General features: G+C 49.2%; 1 protein-coding gene across 1 annotated transcript in view; it reads right to left on the bottom strand.

Moving 5' to 3' along the window:
* The window catches only part of LOC144781276 (cholesterol 24-hydroxylase-like), a 219,624-nt gene that overhangs the window by 88,392 nt on the left and 114,242 nt on the right, over positions 1–16,990 (bottom strand). Inside the window, exon 6 of the mRNA XM_078660025.1 lies at positions 13,278–13,416. Coding sequence (XP_078516151.1) covers positions 13,278–13,416 — 139 coding nt within the window. The remainder of the gene's footprint in view (positions 1–13,277; positions 13,417–16,990) is intronic.

Genomic DNA, 16,990 nt, shown 5'->3' with positions numbered 1-16,990 from the left:
ACAGAGTGCCTGAATTAAGCAGACCACTCTTACCCAGTCCAAAGATCAGGGCTTGATTCATCACCGTTTTTTAGCTCACTGCCCCATCCCAGCTCAGAACTTGGCTATATGCAAATTAGTCTGTTCCTGTCCCAGTGCATGATGGGAACAGGGCAAACCAAACTACCAAGCCAATTCTTGTACTGGGAAGAAAACAAGCTTCCGGGGACCGGTTTCTGCCATTTCAGGCGTCGTCGGCCCGGCTTGCTTGAATCCTGATGGTGCAATGAGCAAGGGACTCACATCTGAGTATACCCTTCCACGCTTATGGTGGACAAAATGATTCAGAAAAGGGGGTGGTGATGAACAGAGTGCCTGAATTAAGCAGACTACTCTTACCCAGTCCAAAGATCAGGGCTTGATCCATCACCATTTTTTTAGCTCACTGCACCATCCCAGCTCAGAACTTGGCTATATGCAAATTAGTCTGTTCCTGTCCCAGTGCATGATGGGAACAGGGCAAACCAAACTACCAAGCCAATTCTTGTACTGGGAAGAAAACAAGCTTCCGGGGACCGGTTTCTGCCATTTCAGGCGTCGTCGGCCCGGCTTGCTTGAATCCTGATGGTGCAATGAGCAAGGGACTCACATCTGAGTATACCCTTCCACGCTTATGGTGGACAAAATGATTCAGAAAAGGGGGTGGTGATGAACAGAGTGCCTGAATTAAGCAGACCACTCTTACCCAGTCCAAAGATCAGGGCTTGATCCATCACCGTTTTTTAGCTCACTGCACCATCCCAGCTCAGAACTTGGCTATATGCAAATTAGTCTGTTCCTGTCCCAGTGGATGATGGGAACAGGGCAAACCAAACTACCAAGCCAATTCTTGTACTGGGAAGAAAACAAGCTTCCGGGGACCGGTTTCTGCCATTTCAGGCGTCGTCGGCCCGGCTTGCTTGATTCCTGATGGTGCAATGAGCAAGGGTAAGAGTGGTCTGCTTACTTCAGACACACTGTTCATCACCACCCCCTTTTCTGAATCGTTTTTGGCCACTATAGGTGTGGCAGGGTATACTCAGACATGAGTCCCTTGCTCACTGCTCCATCAGGATTCAAGCAAGCCGGGCCGACGAGGCTGAAATGCCAGAAACCGGTCCCCGGTAGCTTGTTTCCTTTCTGGTGAAGAATTGGCTTGGTAGTTTGGTCTGCCCTGTTCCCATGATGCACTGGGCCAGGGACAGACTAATTTGCATATAGCCAGGTTCTGAGCTGGGATGGGGCAGTGAGCTAAATAACGGTGATGGATCAAGCCCTGATCTTTGGACTGGGTAAGAGTGGTCTGCTTAATTCAGACACTCTGTTCATCACCACCCCCTTTTCTGAATCGTTTTTGGCCACTATAGGTGTGGCAGGGTATACTCAGACATGAGTCCCTTGCTCACTGCTCCATCAGGATTCAAGCAAGCCGGGCCGACGAGGCTGAAATGCCAGAAACCGGTCCCTGGTAGCTTGTTTCCTTTCTGGTGAAGAATTGGCTTGGTAGTTTGGTCTGCCCTGTTCCCATGATGCACTGGGCCAGGGACAGACTAATTTGCATATAGCCAGGTTCTGAGCTGGGATGGGGCAGTGAGCTAAATAACGGTGATGGATCAAGCCCTGATCTTTGGACTGGGTAAGAGTGGTCTGCTTAATTCAGACACTCTGTTCATCACCACCCCCTTTTCTGAATCGTTTTTGGCCACTGTAGGTGTGGCAGGGTATACTCAGACATGAGTCCCTTGCTCACTGCTCCATCAGGATTCAAGCAAGCCGGGCCGACGAGGCTGAAATGCCAGAAACCGGTCCCCGGTAGCTTGTTTCCTTTCTGGTGAAGAATTGGCTTGGTAGTTTGGTCTGCCCTGTTCCCATGATGCACTGGGCCAGGGACAGACTAATTTGCATATAGCCAGGTTCTGAGCTGGGATGGGGCAGTGAGCTAAATAACGGTGATGGATCAAGCCCTGATCTTTGGACTGGGTAAGAGTGGTCTGCTTAATTCAGACACTCTGTTCATCACCACCCCCTTTTCTGAATCGTTTTTGGCCACTATAGGTGTGGCAGGGTATACTCAGACATGAGTCCCTTGCTCACTGCTCCATCAGGATTCAAGCAAGCCGGGCCGACGAGGCTAAAATGCCAGAAACCGGTCCCTGGTAGCTTGTTTCCTTTCTGGTGAAGAATTGGCTTGGTAGTTTGGTCTGCCCTGTTCCCATGATGCACTGGGCCAGGGACAGACTAATTTGCATATAGCCAGGTCCTGAGCTGGGATGGGGCAGTGAGCTAAATAACGGTGATGGATCAAGCCCTGATCTTTGGACTGGGTAAGAGTGGTCTGCTTAATTCAGACACTCTGTTCATCACCACCCCCTTTTCTGAATCGTTTTTGGCCACTATAGGTGTGGCAGGGTATACTCAGACATGAGTCCCTTGCTCACTGCTCCATCAGGATTCAAGCAAGCCGGGCCGACGAGGCTGAAATGCCAGAAACCGGTCCCCGGTAGCTTGTTTCCTTTCTGGTGAAGAATTGGCTTGGTAGTTTGGTCTGCCCCGTTCCCATGATGCACTGGGCCAGGGACAGACTAATTTGCATATAGCCAGGTTCTGAGCTGGGATGGGGCAGTGAGCTAAATAACGGTGATGGATCAAGCCCTGATCTTTGGACTGGGTAAGAGTGGTCTGCTTAATTCAGACACTCTGTTCATCACCACCCCCTTTTCTAAATCGTTTTTGGCCACTATAGGTGTGGCAGGGTATACTCAGACATGAGTCCCTTGCTCACTGCTCCATCAGGATTCAAGCAAGCCGGGCCGACGAGGCTGAAATGCCAGAAACCGGTCCCCGGTAGCTTGTTTCCTTTCTGGTGAAGAATTGGCTTGGTAGTTTGGTCTGCCCTGTTCCCATGATGCACTGGGCCAGGGACAGACTAATTTGCACATAGCCAGGTTCTGAGCTGGGATGGGGCAGTGAGCTAAATAACGGTGATGGATCAAGCCCTGATCTTTGGACTTGTAATCCTGTTTTCCCTCGGGATCGGGTAACGCAGTCGGTACCCAAACACCCCACCTGTTAGCCCACAAATGAGGTGCCAGTCCGATAGAGGAAGTTAACAAGCTCTTTATTCAGACTTGTTTAAACGCCAAATTATAAGCAAAGCAATAGTGTTCAATGGTTCGGATAGCGTCTTACCGTCCTCTGCAACGATGCTAGTCCTAGCACCTTCCAACAGAGGACCCCGTGCTAAATAATGGCCGAAAATGCCACTCGAGTCTCTATCCGTGTACTTGATATAACGTAATCGTCCTCCGCATGCGTGTCAATCCTGACACGCCTCCAACGGAGGGCAAACGCCTGCGGCGTGTTCCACACTCGATACCGTCGAGCGGGGACTGGACAAGGGTCTCAGCAATAGACCTCACTCGATACCCTCGAGCGGGGACTGGTAACGGTTAAGTTCCAGGTTCCAGGAACTTCAGCTTGAGAACCCTCGAGCGGGGACTGTCAGGGGTCAGAGCGAAACGGAGTGCAGTGCTTGCTCGATACCCTCGAGCGGGGACAGGCAAAACGTCGGAGCAGAACTGTAGGCAATAAATGTTCCACCGAGCGTGAAGCGGAGCCCCGCTGTCACTGTCTCGGGAATCAGAGGCGTTGCTCGATACCCTCGAGCGGGGACTGCCAAAGCGTCGGAGCAGAACGGTAGGCAATAAATGTTCCACCGAGTTTGAGTTTGAGTTTAAAATTATTTGTAAAAGCGCGCATACACCAGCGGTTTCTTGGCGCTACAACTAACAGACTTCCAAGGGGAAAGGGAGGCAGGGAAACGTGAAGAATTATTCAAAGGACTTTTTGAATAGGTGGGCCTTAAGTTGTTTACGGAATTGTGGGTACAAAGTGAGGGATCGAATTTCCAGAGGAAGAGAGTTCCACAGGGACGGGGCCAAAGTGGCAAATTTAGAGCCTCCCCACTTCTTTCTACGGAAACGAGGAATCATGAGAAGAGCCTGGGAGGAGGAACGGAGGTCTCTGCACGGAACATAAGGGGTAATCTCAGATGAGATAAAAGCTGGGGCTAAGCCTAGGCGAGCCAGGAAAGCGATGGAGGCGATCTTAAATTGGACCCGGGCTCGAACAGGCAGCCAGTGCAGAGACTTCAGAAGGGGGGTGGAGTGGTGAAATTTCGGGAGATTGAAGACCAGGCGGGCCGCCTGGTTCTGTATGAGTTGGAGACGTCGTAGGCTATATGCAGGGATACCTGCATATAGGGCATTACCATAGTCCAGGCGGGAAACCACCATGGCCAGGACGATAAGTTTGAGAGCAGAAAAGGAAAAGAAACGGGACACCCTGCGAATAGTACGCAGTGAAAGAAAAGAAGAAGAAACCACAGAGCTAACCTGGGAGTGAAGGGAAAGTTGGGAATTGATTTTTATGCCAAGGGTTTTAACTGAGGTAGCAGGAGTAGGAGGGGGACCAAGAGAGGGGGGCCAAAACAAAGGAGTCCAGGGGCTGGATGAACCACCCGTCAACACCAACTCGGTCTTATCAGGGTTGAGTTTAAGGTGGTTGTGGCTCATCCAGTCCCGGATATGAAGCATAATAGATTGAAAGTTAAGAGCAGAAGAGGGAGAAGAAGACAGGTCAAAAACAAGCTGGAGATCGTCCGCGTAATTAAACACGGCGACATCCATTTGTTGCAGGGAAAAAATAAGGGGAGCAATGTAAAGGTTAAATAAAAGGGGAGAAAGGGACGAGCCCTGTGGGACCCCGCACTGAACTTTCCGGATGTCCGCTGTAAAGTCACCCAGGCGAACAGCCTGGGTGCGGTCACTCAGGAAGGAGGAAAGCCAGACCAAGGCCGTCCCCCCGATCCCCGCCGCCCTGACACGGGAAAGTAAGATGGTATGATCCACCGTGTCAAAAGCGGCTGAGAGATCGAGCCCCGCTGTCACTGTCTCGGGATATCAGAGGCTTCTCACCGTTTAATGCCGACTCCTGTCTCAAGCCGCCGAAGAACACGGAGCTCGCCTTCCGCTCGACCTCTTCTCCTGACTCGCGGGGAAAGGTTCAAAATATTCGACGCCTACCGCTGGCGTCCTGATTCCTTAAATGGGCACGTCCTCTCAGCGCGCCTGTCTGCACGGCCTTCTGGGGATCGTAGTTCGGGCGGGCGTGTTCCGGTTTCTGGTAGTTCTCCTCTCTCGTCTCGCCTCCGACGGTTGTCTTAACAATACATCCCTCTCCCGTCAGGACCTCTCGCCGAGCAGGGTTTGGCCGGGTACTTCCGGTGAAAGGCCGCTAGCAACCGGGGAGCACATAACCCAGCCACGGGTTCCCAAGAGTCCTCTTCCTGCCCGAACCCCTTCCAAGCAACCAGGTACCACAGCTTGCCTCTTCTCCATCGGGAATCCCTAATGCAGTGAACTTCGTACTCCTTCTCCCCGTCCACCAACACCGGCGGATGAGCTGAGTGTTTAGGCTTCACGGCGGGTTTAAACAACGACACGTGGAACACAGGGTGAATCCGGAGATTGTCAGGCAAATCCAACCGTACATTCACTGGGCTTAGGCAGTCCTTGATACGGTAAGGCCCGATGAAGCGGGGATGGAAAACGCTGTGTTTACGGAACCGTAGGTTCCTGGACGATACCCAGACGTAATCCCCAGCTCGATACAGTGGGCCTGGTCGCCTTCGTTTATCCGCGGTGGTTTTATATTTCCTCTTGGCCTCCTCCAAGCACTTCTGTGCTTTTTCCACGGTCTCCTTGATATGTGCCACCCTCTTGGATGTTTCAAGTACTCCCGACGTCGATGAGGGGTGAGACAACGGGATGAATCGTGGATGGTGCCCATAATTGCTGTAGAAAGGTGACACCCTGGTTGAGGCGTGTGTGGCGTTGTTGTACGCGACTTCTGCAAGCCACAACAGGTCCACCCACTCTTCCTTTACCTGATCTATATAACAGCGGAGGTATTGCTTTAGGGTTTGATTAAGACGTTCCGTCTGACCGTCTGTTTGCGGATGGTAGCTGGTCGATAACGCGGAGGTGACGTGGAGTGCAGAACACCAGGTCTTCCAGAACCTTGCAGTGAACTGCGATCCCCTGTCCGACACCATGACGCTGGGAAGGCCATGAGCCCTTACAACCTCTTTCAGCAGTAGTACAGCCAATTGCCCGGCCGTGGGCACACCCTTACATGCGATGAAACGACCCATCTTGGTTAGATAGTCGACGACCACCAGTATAGCCGTACATCCTTTGTCACTGGGCAACCACACGATGAAATCCAGGGAGATGCAATCCCATGGCCTAGTAGGAGATGGCATCGGAATAAGCAACCCTTGTGGGCGTTGATGGTCTGATTTCATGGCGGAGCAGGTCACACATGCCAAGATCCACTTCTTCACATCCTCCCTCAACGTAGGCCACCAGAACTGACGTAATGCGTATTCAATCGTCTTCTCCAGTCCGAAATGACCTGCACTGGCCGACTCATGGCACCACCCGAACACCTGTTTCTGTAAACGTGCGGTGGGCACCAATATCCGTCCTCCCTTCACCGGAACGCCGTCGCGTACCTGCCAATCCTTGTGTCTACGCAACCAGTCTGTCCATCGAAAGGTAACGACCCCTTTCTGTACGTCTCGTAGAAAGTGTCCAGGCTGGACAGCACCCACCACCTTGCTGGGGTGGATGATGGACTCAACGGTTGGTCGCGGACTCCTCGCCTCTGTGTATTGCCTCGACAATGCGTCGGCCTTCTTGTTTTCTGATCCTGGTCTGTAAGTGATGGTGAAATGAAACCCCGAAAAGAACAACATCCACCTCATTTGACGAGGAGACAATTGTCTGGCGGCCGTCATGAACTGAAGGTTCCTATGGTCGGTGTAGACCATCACTACGTGTTTAGCACCCATCAACAGGTGTCTCCACTCGCCAAATGCGTCCTTGATGGCCAGGAGTTCCTGTTCGGCAACGTGGTAATTTCTTTCCGCTGGGTTCAGTTTGCGGGACATAAACGCAACAGGATGGAGCACCCCCGTCTCAGGGTTCTTCTGCGACAATATGGCTCCCACCGCCAAATCGGACGCATCCGCTTCCACAGTGTATTGTTGTTCCGGGTCCGGGTGGGCCAGGACAGGTGCGGAGACAAAGGCGTGTTTTAATGCTCTGAATGCCCCCTCCGCATCAGCAGACCAATGGAACTTCACTGACTTCCTCAGTAGGCATGTAATGGGCGTCACCACCCCCGAGAATCCCTCTATGAACTGGCGGTAGAAGTTGGCAAAGCCAAGAAAACTTTGTACGTCCTTGATGTTCTGTGGCGTTGGCCAGTCCATTACCGCTTTCACCTTCCTATCCGCCATGGTTTGGCCTTCTGCGCTCAACATTACCCCCAGGAATTCCACCGACGTCACGTGGAAGTCGCATTTACTGAGCTTGCAATAAAGCGAATTGTCTCTGAGGATCTGTAGTACTGAGGCCACATGTTTCACATGTTCTGCTGTGGTGTCTGAATAAATCAAAATGTCGTCGATGTACACGACCACGTATACATCCAGGATGTCTCTCAGCACCTCATTCAAAAAGAATTGAAATGCGGCCGGGGCGTTACATAGCCCAAAGGGCATGACTCTATACTCGTAGAGGCCGAACCTCGTTTTGAAGGCCGTCTTCCACTCGTCTCCGCGACGCATGCGGACCAGATGGTATGCCCCTTTCAAGTCGAGCTTGGTGTATACATGTGCCTTTTTTACTTGTTCCAGGAGCACGTTTATGAGAGGCAAAGGGTACCTGTTCTTGATCGTGATGGCGTTAAGCGCCCGAAAATCCACACACGCGCGCAGTTCCCCGTTAGCCTTAGGGATAAAGAACAGTGGCGAGGCCGCAGGGGATTTGGAAGGCCTGATGAAGCCCAGGCGTAGCATCGTATCAAGGTACTCCCTGAGGTGGATGTTTTCGGCCTCGGATAAGGCATACAACCTGCCGCCTGGTATCGTTGCTCCTGGGACCAGGTCTATTTGACAGTCGTATACCCTATGAGGCGGGAGGGTTTCCGCTTGGTTATCATCGAATACGTCCATGTACCCCCGATAGGCCACCGGGAGAACCAATTCCTTTTCAGCGGCTGTGGCCACTGTCCACCCCTGGTCTTCCTGAGCGCTGTTCTTCTGTGTGCATACCCTTGAGCAGTATGGGGGAGTCCATACGGAGTTCCTGGGTTTCCCAGTTGATGACAGGGTTGTGTCTTCTCAGCCAAGGCAAGCCTAATATGATCCCATACTGCGGCACACAGATGATGTTGAAATCCAGAGTCTCTGTGTGTTGAGTTCCGTAGACCACCTTGATATTCCCAGTGTGGTGGCTGATGGGCCCTGAGAGCAATCTGCGCCCATCCACAGCAAAGACTTCCTCTGGGACCTCACACTCCTGCAGCGCTACCCCTACACGTTGCGCTTCCCTCTTGTCCATAAACATCCCTGTGGCACCAGAGTCGACCATCGCCGAGACCGAAACCCAGCGGTTCCTAACCCACAACTGTAAAGGAATGAACAAGTGTTTTTTGCTCTCATAGGAGTGCAGGTGAGCAGAAGGGATATAACCTTGGCTCCGAGAATCCCCTTCGTGGTTCTGAGAGCTCTTTAGTTTTCCGCCGGTTTGTCCACTGATGCTGTGGACAAACGACCGGGACGAGGTCGACCCGTCTTGGGCTTTGCAGGGCATTCACGAACAAAGTGGCCTTTTTTGCCGCAATACAGACAAAGTCCTTGCTTTCTTCACGACTCTTTCTCTGTGGCCGTGAGGCTTGCTCTAACGGCCCCTATGTCCATGGCATCCCCTCGTGGTGTGGATGTCGCCTCGGTGAGAGACGTTTGACCTGACGTGGCATGTAACTTGTCCTTCTTATGCACCCCCCCTCGTCTTTCACTAAGTCGATGGTCGAGGCGAAGGGCCAGATTGATCAGATCCTCGCAGTGTACCGGTTGGGGATCGATCTGAGCGATCACGTCTTTCAAGTCCTCGCTCAAGCCTTGGTGAAAGAGAGCGGTTTGCTTAGCAGGGGGCCATTTGGATTCAGCCACCAAGCGTCTGAACGCATTCAGATAATGGACCAGCCCTGTCGTGCCCTGTTTCAGTTCCAACAGTTCCCTGTCAGCCGTGTAGGAATCTGCTCTACGATCGAACACCTTAATGAACTCCTCCTGAAACTGTTCCCAGTCGTAAAGCAGCGGATCGTCCCGGCTTACCAAAGGAACCGCCCACTGAGCCGCATTACCTGCCAGATACGAGATCATGAATGCCACTCTTGCCTGATTGGTTGGAAACGACTTCGGTTTACAGGAGAAATGCAGCGCTACTTGTGTGATGAATACCTGTACCGTGGTAGGATCCCCACTATACCGTTCTGGTGTGGCCAACGGAATAGCCACCGGCATCTCCACCACCACTGCCGCCGGGATACCCGTGGTAGATGTCCCTGCGTTGAAAGGATTGCGCTGTTGTTGATCCACTCTAGCCCTTAAATCCGCTGTTTCTTGTCGTGAAGCAGCCAATTCGTTTTGGACGTCTAGTAACGCCGCCAAGACGTCTTCCATAGAGGCCATGACCGGTTACTCGACCAGGAGGTTGATTGGTGTTGTAAAGGTCGAATATTGTGTAATCCTGTTTTCCCTCGGGATCGGGTAACGCAGTCGGTACCCAAACACCCCACCTGTTAGCCCACAAATGAGGTGCCAGTCCGATAGAGGAAGTTAACAAGCTCTTTATTCAGACTTGTTTAAACGCCAAATTATAAGCAAAGCAATAGTGTTCAATGGTTCGGATAGCGTCTTACCGTCCTCTGCAACGATGCTAGTCCTAGCACCTTCCAACAGAGGACCCCGTGCTAAATAATGGCCGAAAATGCCACTCGAGTCTCTATCCGTGTACTTGATATAACGTAATCGTCCTCCGCATGCGTGTCAATCCTGACACGCCTCCAACGGAGGGCAAACGCCTGCGGCGTGTTCCACACTCGATACCCTCGAGCGGGGACTGGACAAGGGTCTCAGCAATAGACCTCACTCGATACCCTCGAGCGGGGACTGGTAACGGTTAAGTTCCAGGTTCCAGGAACTTCAGCTCGAGAACCCTCGAGCGGGGACTGTCAGGGGTCAGAGCGAAACGGAGTGCAGTGCTTGCTCGATAACCTCGAGCGGGGACAGCCAAAACGTCGGAGCAGAACTGTAGGCAATAAATGTTCCACCGAGCGTGAAGCGGAGCCCCTCTGTCACTGTCTCGGGAATCAGAGGCGTTGCTCGATACCCTCGAGCGGGGACTGCCAAAGCGTCGGAGCAGAACGGTAGGCAATAAATGTTCCACCGAGCGTGAAGCGGAGCCCCGCTGTCACTGTCTCGGGATATCAGAGGCTTCTCACCGTTAAATGCCGACTCCTGTCTCAAGCCGCCGAAGAACACGGAGCTCGCCTTCCGCTCGACCTCTTCTCCTGACTCGCGGGGAAAGGTTCAAAATATTCGACGCCTACCGCTGGCGTCCTGATTCCTTAAATGGGCACGTCCTCTCAGCGCGCCTGTCTGCACGGCCTTCTGGGGATCGTAGTTCGGGCGGGCGTGCTCCGGTTTCTGGTAGTTTTCCTCTCTCGTCTCGCCTCCGACGGTTGTCTTAACAGGACTGGGTAAGAGTGGTCTGCTTAATTCAGACACTCTGTTCATCACCACCCCCTTTTCTGAATCGTTTTTGGCCACTATAGGTGTGGCAGGGTATACTCAGACATGAGTCCCTTGCTCACTGCTCCATCAGGATTCAAGCAAGCCGGGCCGACGAGGCATTAAATGCCAGAAACCGGTCCCCGGTAGCTTGTTTCCTTTCTGGTGAAGAATTGGCTTGGTAGTTTGGTCTGCTCTGTTCCCATGATGCACTGGGCCAGGGACAGACTAATTTGCATATAGCCAGGTTCTGAGCTGGGATGGGGCAGTGAGCTAAATAACGGTGATGGATCAAGCCCTGATCTTTCGACTGGGTAAGAGTGGTCTGCTTAATTCAGACACTCTGTTCATCACCACCCCCTTTTCTGAATCGTAGCCTTTTTATGTCAGCCTTTCTGCCATGGAAAGGCTGTAGGAAAGTGTCTTTGGGGGCCCCTAGAAGGGCCCCCTTCATCCAAGGCCCTCTGCTATGATGCCTGTGCCCCCCCTAAACATCCCTGCGCCGTGTGGCAGGCACAGTTAGGTAGGTGCCTGCCACATGGTGCAAGGATGTTTCCAAACATCCATTTTACAATGGTAGCCTGTACTGCGGGCCTTTTCCGCCAGCCGCACAAGCTGCCATTATAAAATGGATTTGTCCGACCGTAGGGCGGTGAGGTCGCATCCTAATACTGAGGTTGGAACCGCCGACCTAAGGTCTCGCAGTTCCAGACCACTAAGGTGTCAGCGAACGTAAGTCCGCCCCTTTGTTGCAAATTGAACTCACTTTACAGTAAGAACAGGGACAATTAAACCCCAATCGCTTTGCTAAAAAGAAAGGTAGAAGGAGCAGTGGGTCCGAGGAATTGCCTGACAGTTGGCCTCCGTCTTTGAATGCAGAGCAAATGCTACAGGATTATTGATCTTACTCTTATTGAATTCCTAAGGAAATTCTGGGGGTGCTGCAGCACCCACAGCAGCACCCCCACCAACCCAAGGTCCAGCACCCCTGTTTGAATCAGGGCCCATGGGGACGTGGAGATAATCTGAAGGTCATCAAGAGGGGGGAGGGTTGGATGGGTGTGGGTGTGTGTGTGTGTGTGTGTGTGTGTGTGTGTGTGTGTGTGTGCATGTGTGTGTGTGCATGCGTGTGTATGTGTTGTCCATTATGCTTATTGTGGGAAAGTTGCCAAGACAAAAGGTTACTGCATCAAAGAGTTTTACATCACGGTAACCCTTACAATTCTCCAAAGGATGCTCAGAAACCAGAAGGTGGTGAATGTGGGTACTAACTGCTTTTGGTGCCTGTATTCTAATTTCAGTGTATGGAGCAGTGACTTGACACAGATGTGGACAGAGGCCAATCATGTATTTGATTGAGCGAGTGACAGAAGTAAGTCTGTGTGTCTGTGAGGTTGGTGTAATCGGTGTGTTATATCCCACTCCTTGTCAGGTATTAATTGCCCTTTCCTCGTAATTTCAATCAACCTCTTCGGTTGAGGTCCATTACCGGGGGCAGGTCATTTATAGTTGTTAGCGCCCGCAGGAAAAGGGAAATAACACTAAATGATATCCTAGAGTTTCTTGTCTTGCGGGCTCTCCATTTGAATATAATCAAAGTAAGTCTTTTCATGTTTGACCTCCTATGCTCAATAACCCTATTATATTCACAGCCTTAGAAAAAGCTAACTGGTTTTAGAACTGAGTGAAACTTGTGTCGGAAGGTGCATTTGGAAGTTTTAAATGAGAGCAACAGGCAGATATTTAATAATTCTTAATCGACATTGGATGAGCTCTTATATTCTTGTTGTCCTCATCAAGCTGTCTTATCAATTCAGATGAAACAGGCCATACTCAGACAATTATAACTAAGCACTTCAGAATAAATACACTTTTCACCAAGGTAACCCAAATAAGGTGCCACTTGGCCTGCCTGTTTACAGCCTTATTTTTCCTCATATACATAGGGATCAGTTTTACCAGAACATAACTAATAGAGCATAGTACAGCAGGGGGGGGGAGTGTGCGGTGTGGCGGATGGGGGACTTCAGATTTCCCAAAAATCAAACACTATGACATCATGTTAAAGCACATTATATGAAAAGCAGAACATGGGGGGGGGGGCTTACGGAACAGTAGAAAGACAGAGGAGTGTGGATTGTTAGGGCTACTTAAATTGCAATTCTTTTCCAAATGATCAGTATATTTAAGGCCTTCAAAATACATAAAAGAGTGTATGTGTTTTTAACAGCAAAGTGGGCATGAACTACAAATCTGAGGTGAAATCCAACAGACACTTCAAATTACCCAACTGAAAGCACTTGTACCCAACTATTTACTATAGAATACATTTTTAGAGGGGTTTAACACGCCAAACACCCCCGCCTAGAGCCACTCCCCTGATCGTACAAGCTAAAACTATGGAGTCTCAAATGGAGAAGGAAATCACTTCACTGTGGTGTCTGACCTACAAATAAAGTCCTGTACATTACTTCCTTTATATATTTGAACTCATACCCTTCCAGTTTCCAAAATGATCTGCCCTGGAATTGCTATGTTTCCGAGGAGGACTTGCCTTAGTGATAACGTCGAGGGTGAGTAGATTGAGGACAGCATGCATTCCCACTTTTTGTCCTTTCTCTGCATTCTCCATCAACTTTTCCATCAGGTTCTCAGCTTTCTCATTCAATGATCCCATTATCTCCTTGAGGTACCTGTCAAACAGACGTAAAGAAGAGATCTTTCATCACTGCTTGCAGTACCAACAAAAACGACAGATGAAGATCAATATCTCGCTGCTTCAGGGTGACACGTGGGGCTAGAAATGTTATAGTGGTTGCAAAAACTGGCTGCAATTTGCAACCAGACGTTTTGCAAGCAATGTTGAATTTTGCAAACCAATGTATGCACTAGTCGGTCAGTTCATAGAATTGAAATGAAAAAGAGTCGCTATAGGTTGCACCTTGAGATTCAGTCCGATTAGGTATGATCACAGGGATGGTGGCCTGTAACGGCCAACAAAACACCATGTCTGTGAATGTATTTAGATAAAGGAACTTTTTTTTAAGAAACCCAATATCCTTAAAGAAATCCGGGATACCTTTTTTAAAGTTTCTCTGTGACTTGGACCACTGCGTACTCCGCCAGAAACTTTTTCTAATACTAACACAGAAGAATTGGTCCAAAGTGGATGCTTTCCGTTTTGCAAATGAGTTACCACACCAAATTGGGGTTATTAAAACGTATACAGATAAACAAGGGCAGTGCATGATGGTGCCAGGTTTGCTGAATGATGTTTACAATACCCATCGCCTGTGTCACACGAAGATTGGTGGTGACTTTAATGCAGTCATCAATCACAAGGTTTAATTATGGCTCAAGGAACATCGAGCCGCCTTGCTCCAAAACAGTTGCACTTGTATTGAGTAACATATGGCACTCCTGGAACCCTTAAACTAGAGAATATGACTGTCAATCAGCATCTTAGTAGTCTTTTTTTTGCCCTCCTCTGATTTATCTTGCGTCTCGGATGCCTGCATTTTACCTCGGGGTATATCAGAGTGCACCACTGGAGCTCTAAAGGGGAGGTAACTGCAGGATGCAGCATGGCATTTGCCGCCTCAGTGCTTGTTGGCTAAACTGATAACACGTTTTCAGTGTTTCTTAAGGAAGAAACTTGGTTCTATTTCAATGTGATCCAATCACATAACTGAGCCAACACACTTGAGGAGGCCTGCAAGTCCATCATTTGTGAGTGGGTGATGTACCTTCTACAAAAGCAAGAGAAATCTAAAGATGAAGTGATTGTCAGGCCAGATACTGAGCATCTCCACATAGAAGAGGACTTTACTCTTGCTAGCGATATGCTCCTTTTCAACCACATAGACGTCTCTTGCCTTCACTACATCAGACGGCTATTGAAGTGGCCTGAGAAACCTGGATGGTTTCACAGCAACAAAACTGGTAAACTGCTGTACTAGCGTAGGATAACATAGTGCAGATGATCCCCAAGCTTTGCCTGTTCAACTAGGACTCTGTTACAGGAAGTGGGGCTAACACCTATACCTTTGTGGATTTCTATGAGAACCTTTAACAAGGCATGACCACTAACAGACTGGACAGACTGAAACAAATTAGTACATTTAAGTTCCCAGTGTAATGTTGGTGACTCCTGTCCAGCGATGGACCTTCTTCTAACAATGGAGAAACTGTTCTTTCATCCTCTAGCCCTGAAGATGCCAGGGTCAAATGGTGAAATCTTCAGATTCACGTCCTCCATCATGATGCCTCACTTGAGCACAATGATCAATGAAGCTGTTCAGAGGAGTAACCTCTTCAATGATGTCTGTATTGCAACTATCATAGTTGTAGCCAAAACAGGATGTCTGGCTGACATGTGATTCCTGTCGGCAAGCCTACCTCATCAATGTTGAGACCAAGGGCCTGCAAAGGCAGTGGTAAACCATTTGGTGAGGGTGATTACAACTTTGATAGACCAAAATTGCTTTATGCCCCCCAGAAGGCAACCAGACATACAATACTTTTGGGGCCATATGGACGATACTCCCAGTTTGCATTTCCTAAATAGCAAATCCCAAGAAATCGCTATTTAGAAAACGCAAAATAGAATGTACATGAATAGCGATTTCCTAATAGTGATTCCTACACAGTCTCAATCGCTATTAGGAAATCGGTATTTAGGAAATGCTAAACCATTTGATCCTATGTGCCTAAAGGCCCATAGGTACGAATGGTTTTCCATTTCCAAATTTGCGATTTCTTAGCAGGACATCACAAATGTGGAAATGCAAAACCGAGGGTGCCTATGGGCCTAAGGGCCCCCTTGATGTATCCTAAAAAAATGCATTGCTCATGTAAAGCATACAAATGCCCTAGGGGCGAGTGTGCGCTCTATAGCACTACCAAAACGGCAGTTTTGGGTGCCTTTTCCTAATGTACACATGGTTACCATTGACTGTGAGTCAATTGTAATAGCATTTACTAAATGCCCATTTCACATTTTGGAAATGCTATGCACATGTACTTAGGGAATTGCAAATAGAAAATCCCTTTGTACATATGGAGAGGTAGAATTGCATTTCTTAACAGACTGAAATTGCAAATGCAATTTCCTTATTAAAAACAAACAGATTTCAGCTGTGCACAAATGAACTTACTTGTCTGTTTCTTGGCCTGTATCAGCCTCCTGTGTATCCACCCTATTGTGTAAGAGGGAGTAGATTGTTCTAATGACCTCATATTGCACTGAGCGAGGAACTAAGCAAGGATACCCCCTCTCAACTCTGCGTTTCAGCCTGCTTGTGAATATCTTGCTGCTTAGATCTAATTAGACGTAACTGGGTTTAGGGAATTAACTATATGACTGAGTATCCCTGTATGCAGATGGCCGGTTACTGTCTGCAAGGCACATATGCTGGACAGGGCAACATCAGATGGAAATAATACGTTTAAACAAGTTTTATAAAGTATTAATGCAGTACAAAATGTTAAAAAAACACCAAGATTCCTGAAATCCAGACCTCCTCCACATCCTTATTTCAACTGTTCAGAGACATGACATTAACATGATCTTCAAAATGTAAAGGAAATAAAGCAAAAGGAGAGGGACAGCTATGAGCGGGGAGGTTATAAGGAAAGAAAGGCGATGGAGGGCGGAATAAAGGAAAACGTGGAGTTTTGCATGAAGGGGTTGGGAGGATCCACTAAGATTGGTCAAAGTCATTTAAGTACTAATGCAGAGGTCTGCTCACCCAGGTCCTATTTGTCTAAATGATGACAACACTAGAGTTTGGGTTGAGAACATTAAATTGCAGTCAATCCTACTCATCTCAGGCTGCTCCTCTTTATTATGATCTAGTGTATGACTTACCTCCATCTGAGAATGTCTCTGCTGCCTCCACACATGAGAACATAAATGTCTTGTTTTAGTCCAAATCTTTAGTCTTGCTGGGCTCCTCAACATTGCAGCTCTTCAGTCCATCTTCATCCGTTCTCTTTTGATCACCCCCAGCTTCAGCAGGGTATTCCCCCAAAGACAGGGAACATGATAATGTGTTTACCTTCTACTCAAAGTGCCTCTCTGAGGAGACTGCCCTCCACAGGATCAGTTCTAAGCCCACGGTCCTTAAGAGTCGCAACCATAGTTATGCCATTGGGTCTCGTAGACTCTATAGTTTCTCTTAAGGAGAGCCTTTATGTCATGACAAATCACCACCATTAATTTCTCCTGTCGAAGCACCAGGTGTTCTTCAAGAAAGCCAACTGATC

This window comes from Lissotriton helveticus, chromosome 9 (genome assembly GCF_964261635.1).
Source record: "Lissotriton helveticus chromosome 9, aLisHel1.1, whole genome shotgun sequence".
NCBI lineage: Eukaryota > Metazoa > Chordata > Amphibia > Caudata > Salamandridae > Lissotriton > Lissotriton helveticus.
The sequence above is the reverse complement of the archived record's forward strand: the minus strand, read 5'-3'. Positions and strand labels throughout refer to the sequence as shown.